Source organism: Phascolarctos cinereus, unplaced genomic scaffold, assembly GCF_003287225.1.
Source record: "Phascolarctos cinereus isolate Bilbo 61053 unplaced genomic scaffold, phaCin_HiC Scaffold_4;HRSCAF=312, whole genome shotgun sequence".
In the NCBI taxonomy this organism is placed as follows: Eukaryota; Metazoa; Chordata; class Mammalia; order Diprotodontia; family Phascolarctidae; genus Phascolarctos; species Phascolarctos cinereus.
This window is the reverse complement of record NW_027555847.1, coordinates 505,569,268-505,587,723: the sequence shown is the minus strand read 5'-3', so window position 1 is coordinate 505,587,723 and position 18,456 is coordinate 505,569,268. Positions and strand designations below refer to the sequence as shown.

At 33.8% G+C, this 18,456-nt stretch overlaps 1 protein-coding gene across 2 annotated transcripts in view; it reads left to right on the top strand.

Annotated features, from left to right (window-relative positions):
• YES1 (YES proto-oncogene 1, Src family tyrosine kinase) overlaps nucleotides 1–16,621 on the top strand; it is a 99,667-nt gene extending 83,046 nt beyond the window's left edge. For both annotated transcript variants that reach the window (XM_078153477.1, XM_020970681.2), the window contains exons 11-12: nucleotides 8,021–8,152; nucleotides 13,945–16,621. In XM_078153477.1, the coding sequence (XP_078009603.1) occupies nucleotides 8,021–8,152; nucleotides 13,945–14,153 (341 nt within the window). In that variant the 3' untranslated portion in view covers nucleotides 14,154–16,621. The remainder of the gene's footprint in view (nucleotides 1–8,020; nucleotides 8,153–13,944) is intronic.
• Nucleotides 16,622–18,456: the final 1,835 nt, after the last annotated feature.

Here is an 18,456-nt window from a genome sequence, read left to right as displayed (position 1 = left end):
GTTTTTGTTGTTCTTCAGTCATATCAGACTCTTCATGATGCCATATGGAGTTTTTTTGACAAAGATACTAGAGTGGGTTGCCATTTCTCCAGTTCATTTTACAGATGAGGAACTGAGGCAGGGTTAAGTGACTTGCCCAAGGTTATACAGTTATTAAGTGTCTGAAGCCACATTTGAACTCAGGTCTTCCTGACTCCAGGCCCAGCACTCATCCAATGAGCCATCTAGCTGCCTAAAGATAAAATATTTGTTAAATGTTTACCTTATTTTAGAATGATTTTGTATTGAACATGTAAGCAAAATACAGGTAGAAGTGATTTGTGTAGCAAAGATATTTCTATGGAGCAGTTATTTCTAAAGTCATGAGTAACCTCTCTTAAAATTTTTTTTATTGATTTCTTTTTTTTTAATATTACCTAAATATCCATCTGATTTACCCCTATCTTCTCTCTCCCAGAGAAGCATCTTTTATAACAAAGAATTACTTTTTTTTCTGAACTTAAGAAATAAAACAAACATTCCATAACAAAGTAGAATAGGAAAAAAAAGATTGCACATGAAATTGCAAATCTATTATGTACAGCGTGCTTTTCCTTTTAAATACGAAATAAAATTATGTTACTTTCCTCCTGTCCTTTCCTACTCCTCCTGCCCTAAAGATGGCTACCATTAGACACAAATATGTATGTAAATGTAAAGCAGGAATTACCTTTCATGAATAAGGAAAAAGAGGGAAAAAATTGACAAAACATCACTAAATCCAGAAAGTCTGACATTTTATTCTGTGTTCTACACCCATGAACTGACTTACTACCCTTCAGTTCTGCAGAAGAATGGGAATTGTTTTTTTATATATCTCCTTTTTGGGGCTAATTTTGTTCTTTGTAATTTTGTAACTTTTGTTATCTGTATTCATCCTCATTTTTGTTTTTTTTTTAAATAAATTTAAAGATAGCTCTTGTTTTTACATTGCTTAAATTTCTCCTATATTTCTTCCTTCCTCTCCCAGAAAGCATAAAGAATTTTTTTTAAAGTGGGAGGAAGAGAAAAAAGTAAACCAAACTGATTAATACGTTTTTAAAATCTGAAGGGAAATATATATATATATATATATATATATATATATATATATATATATATATATATATATATATATATATATATATATATATATATATATATACACACACACACACACACACACACGTGTGTGTGTGTGTGTGTGTGTGTGTGTGTGTGTGTGTGTGTGTGTAAAGTCCCGTACCTGTGGATCTCTCTGCCCTGAAAAGGAATCAGGAGGAGGGGTATCTTCTCATATCTCTGTTTTGGAGCCGTGTTGTTCTTTGTAACCTTGCAACGCTATTTTTTTAATATGTATTTCTTTATCTTATGTTTTTTGTATCACCAGTAGTTCCCTTAGTATCTCTTCACCTCCACATTCCTAGGAAAGCCACCCCTTATTTAAAAAATGAAACTTTTAAAGATAAAAAGATGATGAGGAAAAAATCAGCAAAATTGGCTAATTTCAGAAGTCTCATTAAAGGTCTCTACAGCCGTATGAGGGTGGGGACATCATCCTATGTATTTTGTAACATCCACTTTTGATTTTTTAATTTGTTCTTAATATTTAATTTGTTGTCATTGTGTATATTATTTTCTTGGCTCTGCATATTTCAGTCTGCATCATTTGATGTAGATATTTTTCTGCATTCATCATTTTTTACAATACCGTAATATTCCATTACATTTCAAGTGCCACAGTTTATTTAGCCATTCCACAATCAGTAGCGTCTACTTTGTTTTCAATTCTGTATTACAAAAAGTGCTGTTATGTGGGGGCAGCTAGGTGGCGCAGTGGATTAGCTCTGGTCTTGGAGTCAGGAGCACCTCAGTTCAAATTCGGCCTCAGGCACATGACACTTAACTAGCTGTATGACCCTGGGTAAGTCATTTAACCCCGACTACCTCACCAAAGGCCAAAAAAAAAAAGGTGCTGTTATAAATGTTTTTGTTTCTATGGAGACTTCTTATCAGTGTTCTCCTTGAGGTATAAACCTAGTAGTGGAATGTCTGAGTCACAGAGTATGGACATTTTATTTATTTTATTTGCATAATTCACAATTCCTCTCCAAAATGGTTGTACTGATTCACAATTCCACCATCAAGGAACCAGTGTGCCTGTCTTCCCACAACCCCTCCACACCATTGGCTGTTCTTATCATTGGTCATCTATGCCAATTTGTAGAGTATGAGGTAAAACCTCAAGAGCTGTTGTCATTTCCATTTCTTTTATTAGAGTGATTTAGAGGGTACTTTCTTATGGTTGTTAAGTGTTTGAATTTCTTCTTTTGAAACTGTTCATGTCCTTTGTCTTTTAGGGAATGGTTTCTGGCATATACATATATATACATATATCGATATATATGTTTATGTGTTAATTGTTTATATCTCTTAGATTCTAAACCCTTAGAGAAATTTGATACAAAGTTTTTTTCTCGTTTCCCAAAGGAAGCTTCCTTTCTTTTCCTAAGTGCCTTAATATTATTTGTACAGAAGATTTTTAGTTTTGTGTGATATTACCTATTTTGGGGGGCAGCTAGGTGGCGCAATGGATAGAGCACCGGCCCAGAAGTCAGGAGGACCTGAGTTCAAATCCGGCCTCAGACCAAACACTTGACACTTACTAGCTGGGTGACCCTGGGCAAGTCACTTAACCCCAGTTGCCTAAAAAAAAATTACTTATTTTTTTCTTTCGTAATTTCCTACCTATAACTATGAAAGGTACGTGATCTGCTTTTTTTCTGATTTTTTTCATGTTGTGACATTTAATTTTTAGGTCATATATTCATTTAGACTATATTGAGTAATATGGTGTAAGGTGTGACTGAAAGTCTTATTTTGGCCAGACTGCTTTGTAGTTTTCCCAGCAATTTTTCCTAAGTAATTTATGTTTTCTAGTCTGTCGAACATTGGTTTATTGAGTCTGTTCCATTCATCTATTACTCTTTTTTTTTTTAAACAGTACCAAATGGTTTTGATGATTGCTGTTCTATAACAGGGCTTCTTAAACTTTTTCCACTCACAATCCCTTTTCTCCCAAGAAATTTTTATGCAACTCTGGGTATATAGATATATAAAATAGATGTGCAGATCAAATATTTACTGATAATGTATCATAAAGAAATTTATTTTAAAATAATTCTTTGGTATACATATAATTTTGTCATTTATTAAATACAAAAGCAAATTTACGTGCAAGTGAGATGGATGTACGTGTTTATTTTTACATAAAGAATTAAGTCTTGGCAGAATATTTGATATTGCAGGACATAGGACATTTTCAATGTTTTTCAGAGTTGATCGATATTTTGATTTATAATTGTCAATGCTGAGAATGGTACTTTGCATAAATACATACTACGCAATGGCAGAGGTATGGTTAGGGCCATTTCAGAAATATTTGGAAATTCTGCCCTATTCCCAAACCACAATTCTTTTAACGATTTTGTATGTACAATAAAAACACTGCAATCCATAATGTACAGTATACTTGAATCTGAGCCAGTGTGTTTCTGGAAGTGTTGGTTGGCATTGCAGAGCATGATGGCATGCTCAGGGCAAAGTGCACATTATGTTTTTAGAACCAAGGCTGCAGTGAAGTTGCGCGATGCAAAACAGGAAAGTGGTGCCAGAAACACCTCAGATTCATTACATGTTTGATTTTGAATTAATTTTTGGTCATTGTGCATTTAGAAATCTTTTATTGTTGCCAAATTTTTCATGACCCCCACATTCATTTATATCGTGATCCACGGTTTAAGAAGCATTGTTCTATAATATAGTTTGAGGCCTAGAAATACTATTTCTTCTCTTCCTTCTTTTATACCTATCTCTTTTCACTATTTTCCTTGGTAGTCTTTACCTTTTGTTTTTCCAAATTAATTTTGTTATTATTTTATCAAAGTTCTGTAAATTATACTTTTCATAATTTGATTGGTATAGCATTAAAATTGTAAATTAACTTTAGTGTCAACATTTGTATATTGGCACAGCTCAACAATAAGCACTGTTGAATCTCTACAAGTATTTTATATGTTTTGGTAGATAGATTCCCCAAATATTTAGTGCATTTTATAGTTATTTGGAAAGAAATTTCTTTTCTGTTATTGCCTTTTAGATTTTGTTGGTATTATATAGAAATGCTTTTGAGTTTTGAGTTTATATAGTAGCATGTCACTTTGCTGAAGCTCTTGTCTCAGTTATTAACTTTCGTGATTCTTTAGGGTTTTTTTTTTAAGGAAACCTTCATGTCATCAATAGATAAGGATAGCTTTTGTCTCCTTTTTACCTATCTCTTTATTTTTAATTCCTATCTTTTGTTTTATTGCTATTGGTAGTATTTCCAGAACCATATCAAATAGTAGTGAGGAGAGTGGGTATTCTTGCATTTACTCCTATATTTATTGACAAAGGTTCTAGTGTATTGCCATTGCATGTGATGTTGCTTTGGTTTTTAGATTAGATACTTTTTATGATATTAAAAAAGTTTCTTTGTGATTATTCTTTGTCAGGTTTTTTTTTGTGCTTTGGTTTGTTTGAGGTTATTTTGGTTTTTGGGTTTATTTGTTTTTTTGCATAAATGAGTGTTACACTGTGTCAGATGCTTTTTCTTTATCTGAGATAATTGTCTGGTTTTGAAAGTTTTTGTTTTTAAATAGATCAGTTATGTTGTTTGTTTCCCTAATGTTGAAACATCCTTGCATCCATAGTGAGATGGATGCATCAAGTGAAAATTTTTTGAGGATGGAAGATATATAAACATTTATAGGCAACAGAGAAAAATCAATAGGCAGTATAAGACTGAAGATAGGTGAGAACGTGATGATAAGAGAGGTAGCAGTCTATTGGAGAAGATGGAATGGAAGAGGATTACTTGTGCATGTAGAGGGGTTTTAACTTTTACAGTATTTATTAAGCTTTATGTATTATTTCTTAGAGGAAGCCAGATGGCATAATGGGCTGAGTGGCAGACCCTAGTTTGAATCCTGCTTCTGTCACTAACAGGTGTGAACCTGAGCAAATCTTAGCCTCTGTTTCCCCATTTATAAAATGAGGATAATGATAGTACCTACCTCTCAGGCTTATTATGAGCATCAAATGAAACCAATAAGTGTAAAGGACTTTTCAAGCCTTAAAGTTCTATGTAAATATTGTAATTATTATTTTAAGTTACCATATGCAGTGTACAGTGTTAGTTTTTGGAGGAGTTGTCCTCATGTAGCTTGTATCTGATAGGAGCTTATGATACATATACATATGTAAGTATAGGAGGAAGGTTAATCACAAATGCTGCCGGACTCTGGAGGAAAGGGAATTGTTACTGACTGGGATAATTAGGGAAGAATGTACAGTGGAGATGGCATTGGAGCTGATTAGTAATGGGTTGATGGGATTTCAACAAGTAATTTTGGAGAAAGGCATTCCACAATTAGGAAGCAACATGAATAAAGGCATTGGAGAATGGCATGGGATGTACATTGGGAATGGAGAATGACCCAATTTAACTATGGCCTAATTTGGTGCATATGTAAAAGATAAATATGAAATACAGCTGAAAAGGTAAGAGTGGTGACCGATTGTAGATGGCTTTAAATGTCCAAGTAAGGGTCTTCAACTTTATTCAGTTGACAATATAGTGCTAGTGAAGGATTTTTTTTTAAATAAAAGCTTAATTATTGCAAGCATATAATTAGCAGAAGTGAGACTCAGACTTGATTCAGAAAACAGGGTAATAGTGCTGGTCATCTTCTTTATCACCTCCTACCCCTCAACCCTGCATAATCAGGATTTTTTTTAATGTATTTCAATTTAATTCTATTTTTTTTTAATTAACTGAAACCTATTTTCTCTCCCACTTCCTCCCTTTGAAAAACAAAAGAAAAACAAAACCGTTGTAACAAATATACATAGTCAAGGAAACGTTCTGTGATGATCGTGTCTACATATGTGTGTCTCACAAAATATATGCCTCAATCTGCTTCTTGTATCTATCACCTCTCATCAGGAGGTGGATAGCATGTTTTATCCTGAATCTTCTGGAATCAAGTTGTTGTTTATTATGTTAATCAGAGTCCATAGTCTTTCAAAGTTTTTTCTTTACATTGTTGTTACTGTACAAATTGTTCTTCTATTTTGCTCACTTTAGTTTGCATTGATTTGTACGCATTCCCAAATTTCTCTGAAAATGTCCCCTTCATAATTTCTTACAGTTAAGTAGTATTACATTACATTCATATACCAGAATTTATTTAGCCACATTGCAACCACAGAAAGAACTGTAATAAATATTTTTTGTGGATAGGGGTCCATTTCCTCTGTCTTTAATCTCTGAGGTAGAGCCTAGAAGTAGTATTTCTGGGTCAAAGACCATGCACATTTGATAACTTTTCTGGGCTTAGTTCCAGATTGCTTTCCAGAAGCTTCATTTAAAGAGGGCACATAGCCAGTCAGTCATCTCTTCATTTCTCACCAAGCTGCATTCATCTGGCCTTCTCCATCATTGCCCCTTCTGTCCTCTCTTTCCAGCTTCTTTGTTTTGAGTTATCTTCCTTATTAGAATGTAAGCTCCTTCTAGTGCAAAAGTTAATAGAAACAGCGCTAACTAAAAGTATCCCAATAGGACCAGCTATGGGAATTCAGGTAACAGGATCAAGTGGAATTAGGATCATGATTAAGAGAATTAATGATCATTCCTCTCCTTCTGATGAAGAATTTGAACTAATGTTAAAACACTTTGAGGAAAGACAACGGGAACAAAAAGTGTGGAAACATAATTCTTATTGAGAAGAAGAGGAGGGAATTGTTAGAGTCAGAAGGGCTTAAGTTTCCACAGGTAGAATAATGCAGAGATTTAAAGAACAACAGCTCCAGGAAGTAGTACATTGTACATGATTGGGCTTAGCCAATAAAAAGTAAGCTGATGGTTCCATAAAGACCCCAAAATCAAGATAAGGGTCAAGCCAGCTCAGACCAGTTAGGGTCAACCTGAGGACACCTAAAAAATGTTAGTGCGCCTGCTTAATGAGCTTCATTACTGTTATCTGACACACCCTGCATAAAATGAGAGCCTCATTAACGAGTCATGGGATATATGTCCAAGGGACAGGGAACATACTTGAGCATATCAAGGGGAAACATGTAAGGAAAGGTATAACCTGGGAAGGGATGGACCAATCCCGGCCTGAGACGTTTCGAGCTGAATTCAACTGCATAAAAGCACACTTGCCCTTGCACTCAGGGCCCACCCCCTCCTGAAGAGGGGTGGAGCCCGCTTCTGGCCAGAAACGTCTAAATCCTCTGGACTTTCTCTGTAATAAATTTTCTTGATACTAAAAAAAAAAAAAAAGAAAAAAGAATGTAAGCTCCTTGAGGGTACTGTCTGTGTACATGAGCACTTTTTTAAAAAATGTGAACTCCTTAGCATGGCATTTGGGGCCTCTCCACATGCTCCCAAATGACTTTTCTAGGCTTAATCTCCTATTCTCATAAATGTACCCTGGACATTAGCAAAATTGAAGCACTTGCCATTCCCAAAACAGGCCCTTCCCACCTTTGGACATTTATTTGTGCAATTAACCACTTTATTTGCCTAACCAACCTTCCACTGCTGGCCTGTCTTTCTGAGTTCAGCTCAGTTGTTAATTCCTTTCTGAAGTATTTCCTGGTCACATCCATTAGAAGTAACCCTCTTCTTTCAAATTATTGAAGCATTTATAGCACCTTTGTGGAATTGATCACAATACTTTGTATGATAGTTATTTGTGTGCATTTCTTATTTTCCAGGCTAGATTATGAATTCTTTGAGGGCAAGGATTCTGTCTTTCTATCCTTTTGAGTATATAACACATTGTATTACATATAACAATAGTTAATAAATATTTGTTGAATTAATTTATACTTTTTGTACAAATATATAACAATATTTGCTTATTAATTTTAAGTAAGATTTTATTCATTTTAGGTGCCAAATTTCCAATCAAGTGGACAGCTCCTGAAGCTGCATTATATGGTCGTTTTACAATTAAATCTGATGTTTGGTCATTTGGAATTCTGCAGACAGAGCTTGTAACAAAGGGCAGAGTGCCATATCCAGGTAAGCATGCTTTTAAAGTCTTGGTTGTTCCATAATTATTATTGCTATGCAGATATATAATTAAAGTTAACAGAAACTAAATTTATATATTGTTTATTTTTTATTATATACTGTATCCCTTTAGGGAATTTCCATACCAGGAATTTCCCCACACCGGTGAAATCCTAGTCCTAAACAAAATGTCAGATGAGATTGATTAGTCTTGAAGTCCTCTGTTTGACATTTAAGACCCTTTACAACCTGGCTGTTACTCAACTTCGCATACTCTATGATCCAGTCAAACTGGTCTCCTTGCTGTTCACACACATTTCTTCTCCCTTTGCACAGGCTATCTTCTGTATCTGGAATGCAGTCCTTTTTCATCTATTTCTCTCCTCTTATTAGTTCCCTTCAGAACTCTAGTCAAACACAACATCAGAACTTCTACTAATTACTGTAGTTATGCCTTCCTCCCCAAAATTGCCTTTATTTATTTCATTTTATTTTATTTTTCATGTTTTATATATATATATTTTGTATAGACTTATATGTGTACTACATGTTATCCTTCTGCAGTAGAATGCAAGCATCAACTATGTATTAGGCGTAATGCCTAATAGATAGTAAGAACTTAATAAATCCTTGTTCATTTGATTGCTTGAGTTTTCTTTTCTCTTGGAAAACTTCATTGACGTGCTATATTTTCAAAAACTTGATAGTGACTAATGAGAGAAAAACCAAGTCTTTTCCCCTCTGAACAAAGGCAACGGGTGAAACTCTATAATGTTACTGCAAAAGAACTGAAAGAACTAAATACTAAGTAAAGGCAATGTTTCAGAGTGACTAACACCCCTTTTCTATTTTCTCTTCATCCCTTACCCAAACTCCTGGTCCCTGATAAAAGTTTTCTCATATCTTTTCTCCTTTCTCTTCCTGTTTTACCTCCTTATAGAAACATAATTTTTCTGCTTCGACATCTTTTCCACAATGTCTCTTACCCATTTCAGCATCTAATCAACTCCTGTATCATCTCTTCTATTTGTATGTTTTTAATCTAGTATACCCTTTCTATGTTCCATCTAACAAGAAATGAAGTGAAAAGGGAGAAAGGCATAAGCATTTATTTATATCTCTTTATATATTTATATAGCACCAACTATATGCCTACCACTATGCTAAACACTTGTACAACCCTGAGAGGTAGGTGCTATAATTATCTCTGTTTTATAATAGAGGAAACTGAGGCAAACAGAGGTTAAGTAACTTGCCCGTTGTCTCACAGCTAGTAAGTATCTGAAACCAGATTCAAAGTCGGGCCTTCTTGATGCTAATCCTAATACTCTCATTGGATGTACATGTAATTTACCTATTCAGTACTCTACCATCCCCATCCATGAAATGAAAAATGCTATAAAATTTTACCAAGATTCTAAGTGACATTTGTCATTTTTAAAAACAGAGGCCCATACAGTCTCAGGTCTTATTAGATGCCTTCTTCTCTTTCAACTTCAAGAATGATTCTTATTGCTTTAGTTTCAACACTGAATTAGAAAATGCCACTAGCAAAACATACAGTTCAATCAATGGCATATTTACTAACAGAAAATCTCAAAAGTTATGTTTGTTTTATCCAAGTATTTATGTGAGGTTACAGAAAGATAGTCTATATATCAGACATTCCTAGCAAGTAACTAGAAAACTCTCACACTCCTCTTTGCTAATTAAAATTTAATAGTCTCATGAATTAACTGGATTCATTTTTAAATCTCTGCTCCTGCTCTATTGCCTTATCATGGTTAGGAGATGATCTGGTTTCTCAAAGATATGCTAATGGAGTGAACAAGCTTTGGCTGGTCCAGTTACACTGAAAGTCTTCAAATACAGTATCTGTTGTATTTGAATCTGGGTCTGTTGGTCACAGAATGATAAATTTTAGCTACAGCACCTCTTAAACATTATCTACTGAGTTACAGAGCTGTGGGATCTTTTTCTGTAGAGGGAATATCCACACCAACAAAATACAGATCCTTGAAGTATCCTGTTACAGACTTTCAGTAATCACACAAATGCCAATAAACTATATAAATGGTTAAACACTGGGACACTTGCCCTAAATCAGATAATGTAGTTGATAAAGTTACTATACATGTCTACTTCATGGGTTGCCAATTTTTAAGGAATTAGACTGTAATAAATTTTCTTTAGTAAGAAAATTTTAATAAATATTTTTGTCTTTGATATTTAACATCCTAGAAGTCCTTTAAATAAATGAAGTAGAGCCATTAACATAATACCCATAGAAATATTTTAATGTAAAGGTTTATATGCTTTCTGAGCCTAGTATTTAAAGTAAATCATTATTTTAGATAATATAAATAGGTAGAGATTGCAGGAACTTGTTAAAGTATTTTAAAATTTTACTATGGGATTTTAAGTATAGATATTGTATCCTATAGCTTTCTTGTTTATAACTAAAAGAAAACAAGTTAATTTCTATTCAGAAAAGAGGATAATGGGATCTTATTTTGAAGTCAATAAAGCCTACAGCATTCCTCAAAATTGTTCATCCTAACTTTGCTTAAAGACATTCCCTGAAAAGGAACTTGCTGCCCCAAGGCAGCCGATCTTATTCATGTTTTTCCTAGTTAGATAGTTATACTTTTAGAAGATAATTATTTTCAAACCTGGGAGTTTGAAAAATGACTTGAGAGAACTGGGAAATAAGAAATGATAAACTTTTTAAAAAGGTGATGGACTCAATCTACAGAATGAAAGCATTCAATTTTGAACATGACTAACCGAAATTTGTTTTGTTTAACTATGCATGTTTGGTATGGGGTTTTCTTTTTCAATGGGAGAAGTGGGCAGGAGAAAAAATAAGTGCTTGTTAACTGAAAGAAAAAATTAATTAAAAATTAAAATTTTAAAAATGGAAAGTAATACTGCTTCATGTTATAAAATGCTAAACATTTGGTCATTTTAAACAATTTTATTTCAGCTATATAAATTCTACTCCTCTACTAAAATCCTACTCTGGTGCTTTGTCATGGCATAGAGGTGACCCTGAATTCTTAAAATGCTGTGCCAGTAAGAATAGAGCAGCTAGGTAGTACAGTGGATGGAATATTGGACCTGGAGTCAGGAAGATTCATCTTCCTAAGCTCAAATCTGTCCTCTGACACTTAATAGCTGTGTGACCCTGGGCAAGTCACTATTAGCCTCAGTTTCCTCATCTGTAAAATGAGCTGGAGAAGAAAATGGCAAGCCACTCCAGTATCTTTGCCAAAAAAACACCAAATGGGGTCACAAAGAGTTAGACATGACTGAAACAACTGAATAACAACATGCCAGTTGCCAGTGAGAAGTATAAACTCTAGAATATCCTACCAAACCAAAGTATATAAGCAAGATGACTTGTTCTTTTGTCTAAGGACCAATCTAGCTAAGTATAGAGAGTTAAGTCACTAAAAAGATAGTTATCCAATGATGGCTCATGAAACTCTGTACTAAGACTAAGACATAGAGGAGCCATAACCTGTTTTCATCTCTGTAGGAAGTATCCCCTGAAATATTTCAGTATGCATTGTTTTCTGGTAGAAGTAATAGGCATCCTTTATAAATAATGGCACTTGTGATAAAAAATCAGTCAGTTAATGGCACAAGCCAACTTTAATCAAACTCATAGCCCTTGTGATCTTTTAGTGTTAAGTTTTTAAAATCGTGACTGAAAAAAAAATGGACTGCCTTGGAAGAATAATGGGTTTCCTATCATAGACTATCATCTCAATTGAGGGATGGATATGGATAAGATTCATGTTTCTGCTGTGGTTTGGATTAGAGGATCTTTTGAGTTGGAGGGGAGGACAAAAACAAGCGTTTATTAAGCACCTGCTGCCGCTAGGCACTGTGCTAAATGTTTTTACAAATATTATCTCATTTGATAGAATTGTTTGTTGTTGTTTGTCCTCCATTCTGGAAGAGAACCGGTGACATCAAGAGCATGATTTATTGACTTGCAAGTGAATTGGATTTAAGTGAGGCAGGGCTGTGCAAGTCATCAGCCTCATTCTGTCTTCCAGTATCATCTGAGTCCAATGGCAGGACATAAGTCAGATCGACTGGAGATGACCTCAGATGCAGTGGGAGACCTTGGCCTTTTTAAGTTAAGGTCTTTCCCAGATCTCAGTTTGTCTGAGGCAATACTCATTCAGTGATTTAAGGCTAGGTAAGAAAGGAAGCAAAAGATGGCCTAGTTTGCTTACTCAAAAAAATCAAACTGGGAGGGTGAACACCCTCAGGGTTTCTGGCCAGAACAGAAACAGTTGCTTTGAGCCATCAAAACCTAATAACCAAGGGAGGCTTGGGCTGGGACCTGTTATTAGCCAGTTTGTGAGAACTGGAGTGATTTAGGTTTAAAGCATGGTCTAATAGTTCCATTTGTATCAGAATGGGTTTTATCAAAGCCTGGTTTTCCAGAGCTGGAAGAGAAGAGTTAATTGTCCCAGTTTTTAAAAAGTGATAGAATAAATAAGTAGGAAAGAGAAAAGAAAAAATCTGTCCCCCAGACTCCAAGATATCTTGTGAGGTTTCAACAATCAAAACAGTATTTAGCCCTAGTATGAACCTTTAGGATACTGGCTTCCTAAAAAAAGATACTTAGCAACATTCCACCTGCCTCAATTCTACTATGTGATGCCTTAAATTTAAATGAGCAGAAAAATTAGAATATTAGTCATCATTTCTTGAAATTAGAATCATTAAGAGTTTGGCAGAATTTCATTAAATATATGTAATTTTCATGTTTATGTAATACTGTTTGTTGTTCAGTCATTTCAGTTGTGTCTGACTCTTTGTGACCCCATTTGGGGTATTCTCGGCAAAGCTACTGGAGTGGTTTGGCATTTCCTTCTGTAGCTCATTTTACAGATAAAACTGAGGCAAACAGGATGAAGTGATTTGCCCACAGCTACTAAGTGTCTGAGGCCAGATTTGAGCTCATAAAGAGGAGTCTTTCTGATTCCAGGCCTAGTGCTCTATCTACTGTGATAGTTTCAAATTATTTTCATGAACATTACTGTTTCTTTTCAAATTCACAATAATATCCTGTGAAGTAGACAGAGTGATTTTGTTTTGTTTTGTTTTGTTTTAATCATTTTGCCGATGAGGAAATTAAGGCTGAGTTTAATTGACTTACCCAAAATCACAAAGTTCAGAAGTGGCAGAACCAGAAATATAAACTGTCCTTGTGATTTCTATTCTAACGATCTTTTTGTTACACCACACTGTCTCTACTGCACTGTCTCAAGTTTGGGTTATCAGTAAGTGTTAAATTTATGACTTAACTGAAAAATATTCGTATTCTCAAAATATAAACCAAATTGTTACTTATAGTCACAGAACTTTGAAATTGTTCATATTAAATTCATGATGACTTTTAGTAGTATTAAAAAATAAAATGTCATAGCACAGGTTAACATGTTAGTAAAATTCACTTTTTTGCCTTGGTACACTGAGATTTGCTTATTTAGGAGATGTTTTTGCCCATATTTCACTTTTGTTGGATTTTTTTGGGGGGGGAGGCTAGGCAGTGGGGTTCAGTGACTTGCTAGTAAGTGTTATGTATCTGAGGTCGGATTTGAACTCAGGTCCTCCTGAATCCAGGGCCAGTGCTCTATCCACTCCACCACCTAGCTGCCCCTTGTTGGATTTTTAAAATTAGTCTTTCCCCCAAACAAATATACTTGACAGCACATTCTATCCCATCCCCCCACCTTAATCCTACTATTTGCTGCTTTAAATTTTTTTTGTACTAGGGATGGTAAATCGTGAAGTCTTGGAACAGGTAGAACGGGGATATAGAATGCCTTGTCCTCAAGGCTGTCCAGAATCTCTCCACGAGCTGATGAACCTTTGTTGGAAGAAGGACCCTGATGAAAGACCAACATTTGAATATATTCAGTCCTTCTTAGAAGACTACTTTACTGCTACAGAACCACAGTACCAGCCAGGTGACAATTTATAAGTCACAAGCCTACAATATATGCACAAATTTGCCAAAACATAAAGAACTTGTGTAGAGTTCCTCACTTATGTAAAGGAATCTAAAGAAGAAAATCTTCTCCACTCTGCATGCTTTTCATGGCAAACTGGAATTCCAGATATGGTTGCACAAAACCACTTTTCAAGTGTTAAACTCTAAAGAACCAATGATGCAATTTTCCAATTTATTTCAGGGTCCAAAGGAAGTCTAACTAAGATACTAATGACAGTATGAGTGTCAGCATGATAATGAATAGCAACAAGGCTACTATTTGTAAATCCCTTCTATTCTTTATTTCCCCCAAACTCAAAAATTTTGACATTAGGGGAAAACTACTTTGCCATTATGTATAAAACCTGGGAGAGAAACACTAATGCAAAATGACACTATAATATAATTTTAAACCAAGGAACTTTTTGGTGTGGGACCAAACACTTCCATTCCAGTTCTATAAAATTTCATCCATTCATAATTTTAAGAAATTTTATTATTTTCTATATGTAAACCCACAATGTTGATTTAATTTTTCTTTTGTTTGAGATAATCCAGGTTTCAGAGAGAAGAAAAATTAATCTAAACAGTATATAACTTGATTAAATGTTAGGCATCAGGCAATGGAATTGGAAAGCATAATGCACTGTTAATACTTATTTTAATGTAACTGGAAAATAGCATGAGAGATTTTTCTTTTTAATTATGTTTTGATTAGCTCAAATTAGAATAATGAGGTATCTAGGAAATGTGCTAGTATTTTATAAGGTTTATGATAATAGAAGTTGACAATTTGTGACTTGAAACCATACCCTACAATCTGAGAGGAGAGTTACTAATCTTTAGTTGGTAAGAAGAAAAAAAAGGCCAATCTTTAGACAGTGCATTTTTTAAAAATTAATTTGGTACTGTAAGATGTAACTATGTACTCATGATGATGAGTGCCGCAAATGTAAAATGTCACTAGTTCAGGGATTTGAATGATTGCACTTTTGCTTTTCTTGAATATAACGTTTAACAGACAGAGGAAGATGTATCTAAGAGAAAAATGGGGAAAAGAGGATTTGAAAAATTTATAGGTAGAGGGACAGTGTTTAATGTTGACCTAATATAGTGACAACATGGCTTTTCTGGCATTCAAAACATCCCACTCTGTAACTATTTTCTGTGATTTCAGAGATAGGTTATGTGATGAAGGTAATGAGACTCTGTGGCTTTATTTTTTAAAATATAAATCCAATTTTGTGTTGTCCCTTTCAAAAGAGTTAATATGGAAGGCTATATACCTTTTATTCCAACGATGCTGTCATTGCCCAAGACATTTTTGGAACCCTTTGTTTGGAATTGCCTTCAAAATTTCTTTTCTTTTGAATGTTCCCAGTGGTGACAGATCTTACTCATTTGTTAGATGGATTTGCTTTTTGGAAATTGTCCAAAGTTCAGAATTAAGTATGGCAAATATGGTAAATGATCAAGTTGGATAATAACTCTTTAAACCTTAGGTTTAAAAGAGAGAAAGATTGGACTGTAAATGAAGCTAATTTTCTTGTGCAACTTATAAGCTGGTGTTGAAGGTAATTCCACAAGAGGAGTTCTCTGTGCAGTAAATGTAGTTTTCAAAGGAAACGTCTTTGAAGGACATCATTTATGTTTTAAAAAAAAAATAGCTTCTCTTTGTGCAGTTATACCATGTATTAAGCAATAACATCATGTTTCTACAGTTTGGGGATGAAGTTTATAACTTTGTTACCTGAATAAATCATGAAAGTTTTAATTTATGCTATGGTATCTGCTGAAATTCAAGTCATTTTTTAGAAAATGTGATGAAAATCTTAATGCAAATGGGCAAAAGAATTCTGGTACTAAAAATTATGATTTTTCATGTTTACATTACCTATTTAGTATTGAATCCCTCTACCAAATGGATCTTTCTAAGAATAGTGCCATCATATTATTTTCCCTTGTCTTCTATAAACCTGTGATATCAGATTTTTAAAGGGCTTTATGTAAACTATGAAATTGTAATTTTTCTAAGCATTTAAAAAGGGTAACACAATTATATGTTTATGTACTAATGTTAAAGAAAAAAAAAGCCAGAAAATGATGCTGGTATTCATTAGGTTTTAACTGAATGGAACAGTTCCTTGTAATAGCATTTGTATAGTAAAGGATTAACACTAACTTAATATGTATTCATTTTAAATGGTTATGTATTTTTAAACTTGTTGAGAAAATCAACTTTATACATTAAAGATTTTTTTTCCAGCAACTTTTCATCTCTAAAATCTTAATGTGGAACTTACCCTAACCAAAAATGAAAGTTGGCAGAAAAAAAAATCTAGCACAAACACTTTTTAAAACTGAATAATGGTAGCCTAAAACTTAATATTTTTATAAAATATTGTAATATTGACTTGTTTTGTGGATACACTTGAAAATAAAAGTTCTCCTTGAATGCATCTGTTGCTGTTCAAGTTCTCTTTCTAACAAAAATTTTATGTGAGTATAAAAGATTTTTTTTGTTTTAAATAAAAATTATTTTGAATTTATTTTACTTAAAACATTTTATATTACTTGGAACTGAGGGACTTGTTAGTTATTTCCTGATTTAATCTGGAACACTTTAAACAACCTGCTGTTTCTTTCTCAGATGTCTAGTCACATAGTTAATTTTTCACGGTTTATCTCCACAGATATTCCCTTGTCACCAGTAATCATGTATGTGTGTGTGTGTGTTTTATAATGTAGGACAAAGTGAGAAAAAGAAAACATCTTTAAATTAGAGAAGATACATACATATAGGGATTTAAATTAGTGCAGGGTATGATATACAATAACTACTTTCTGTACATGAGGAACTTAATAGTATATTCTGAAAATAAAAAGTGTGTGTGTATGTGTGTTAATAATAGAAATGATAAAAATTACATGAAGTTGTTTTAATATGAAGTTTCAGGTGACCAATTAAAATTACTTTATTATTTTAAACTTATAAAGATAGTATTATCTTATTGTTGTACCATGTAAAGCCTTTTACTACTGAATAAGAAAAATAATGAGTTTTTTACAATATTTATTGATACATTATTCTTTTTTTAATGTTCCTATTCCTAATGATTATCTTCCCCCTTCTCCATTAGAACCTATATTTAAAACAAATAAATAGAATTCAGAAAAACAAATCAGTACATTGGCCATGTATGTTTCATTCTGCAGCCATAGTTTATCACCTTTTTGCCAACAGGCATGTATCTTCATCAGTCCTCACAAGTCATGATTAAATGCTACATTGACCAGAGTTACAAAAGCAACTTTAAAAATGTAATCACTGTTAACAAATGCTTCATCCATTTGGATTTAGCAAATGTCATCTTATTAGAATTACCTACTTCCTGTTTCACTATTTTTTTCCAGTTGTAACAAGTTTGTTGATAGTCATTATACAACTGTATCTCTGATTTCATTCGTTTGAATAGTCCTTCCAGTGATGTGGTTTGCAACTTTTACCCATAACATCATATAAATTTCACCACAGGACATCCACCCAACATACAAGGGGGCCGTTTTACATTCTCTTGACATTATAAGGATATTAATGGAATGGACTATCCTTACTTTTGCCATGTAGCTAGCCCATCTCTTTTTCTCTTCCCTCCCTTCATACAATTTTTATAACATCTTTTTCCATGTTATGGTTTTTCCATGGTTTCCAAAACCATCACTTTTCCTTGTAATTCCTTAATTTGTATTGTGTTGCAAGCCTGCTCATTCTCACATTGCATCTTTCAATAGCCCTTTAAGGGATTCTCAATTTTGATTCTTCAGAGATTTCCAGTTTCCATGACTCACATAAACATTGGAAGAGAATAAGCATACAAAAAAAAAAAAAAAACCATGAGCCTTTGTGTTAGGGAAGAGCTTAGGGTCATAAAAAGAAATGGCAACTTCCTGATAGCAAAGAATGAATGGATGTTTTCTATCGATAATATGTGTTTTATACACACACATATGCTGATAGATGAGCTTAATACATTGTCCATACAACTATATATCATAATGTAGACCAACATTTCCATGGTTGACAAATACAATGCTTTTTCAGTTATTTTAAAGGAAATATTTCATGCTGTTACCAACACAAGGCTTTTGGTATATGATACAAGTCTTTGGTCTTTCTCATTCCTTACTCTTGTGCCATATTTTCCAACATATTTCTCTGACTTTCCCTGGTTTCAGCTTTGTATCAGAGTTACCAACTATCAAAATATTTTTATCAGTTTAATTTAGAGAGTCC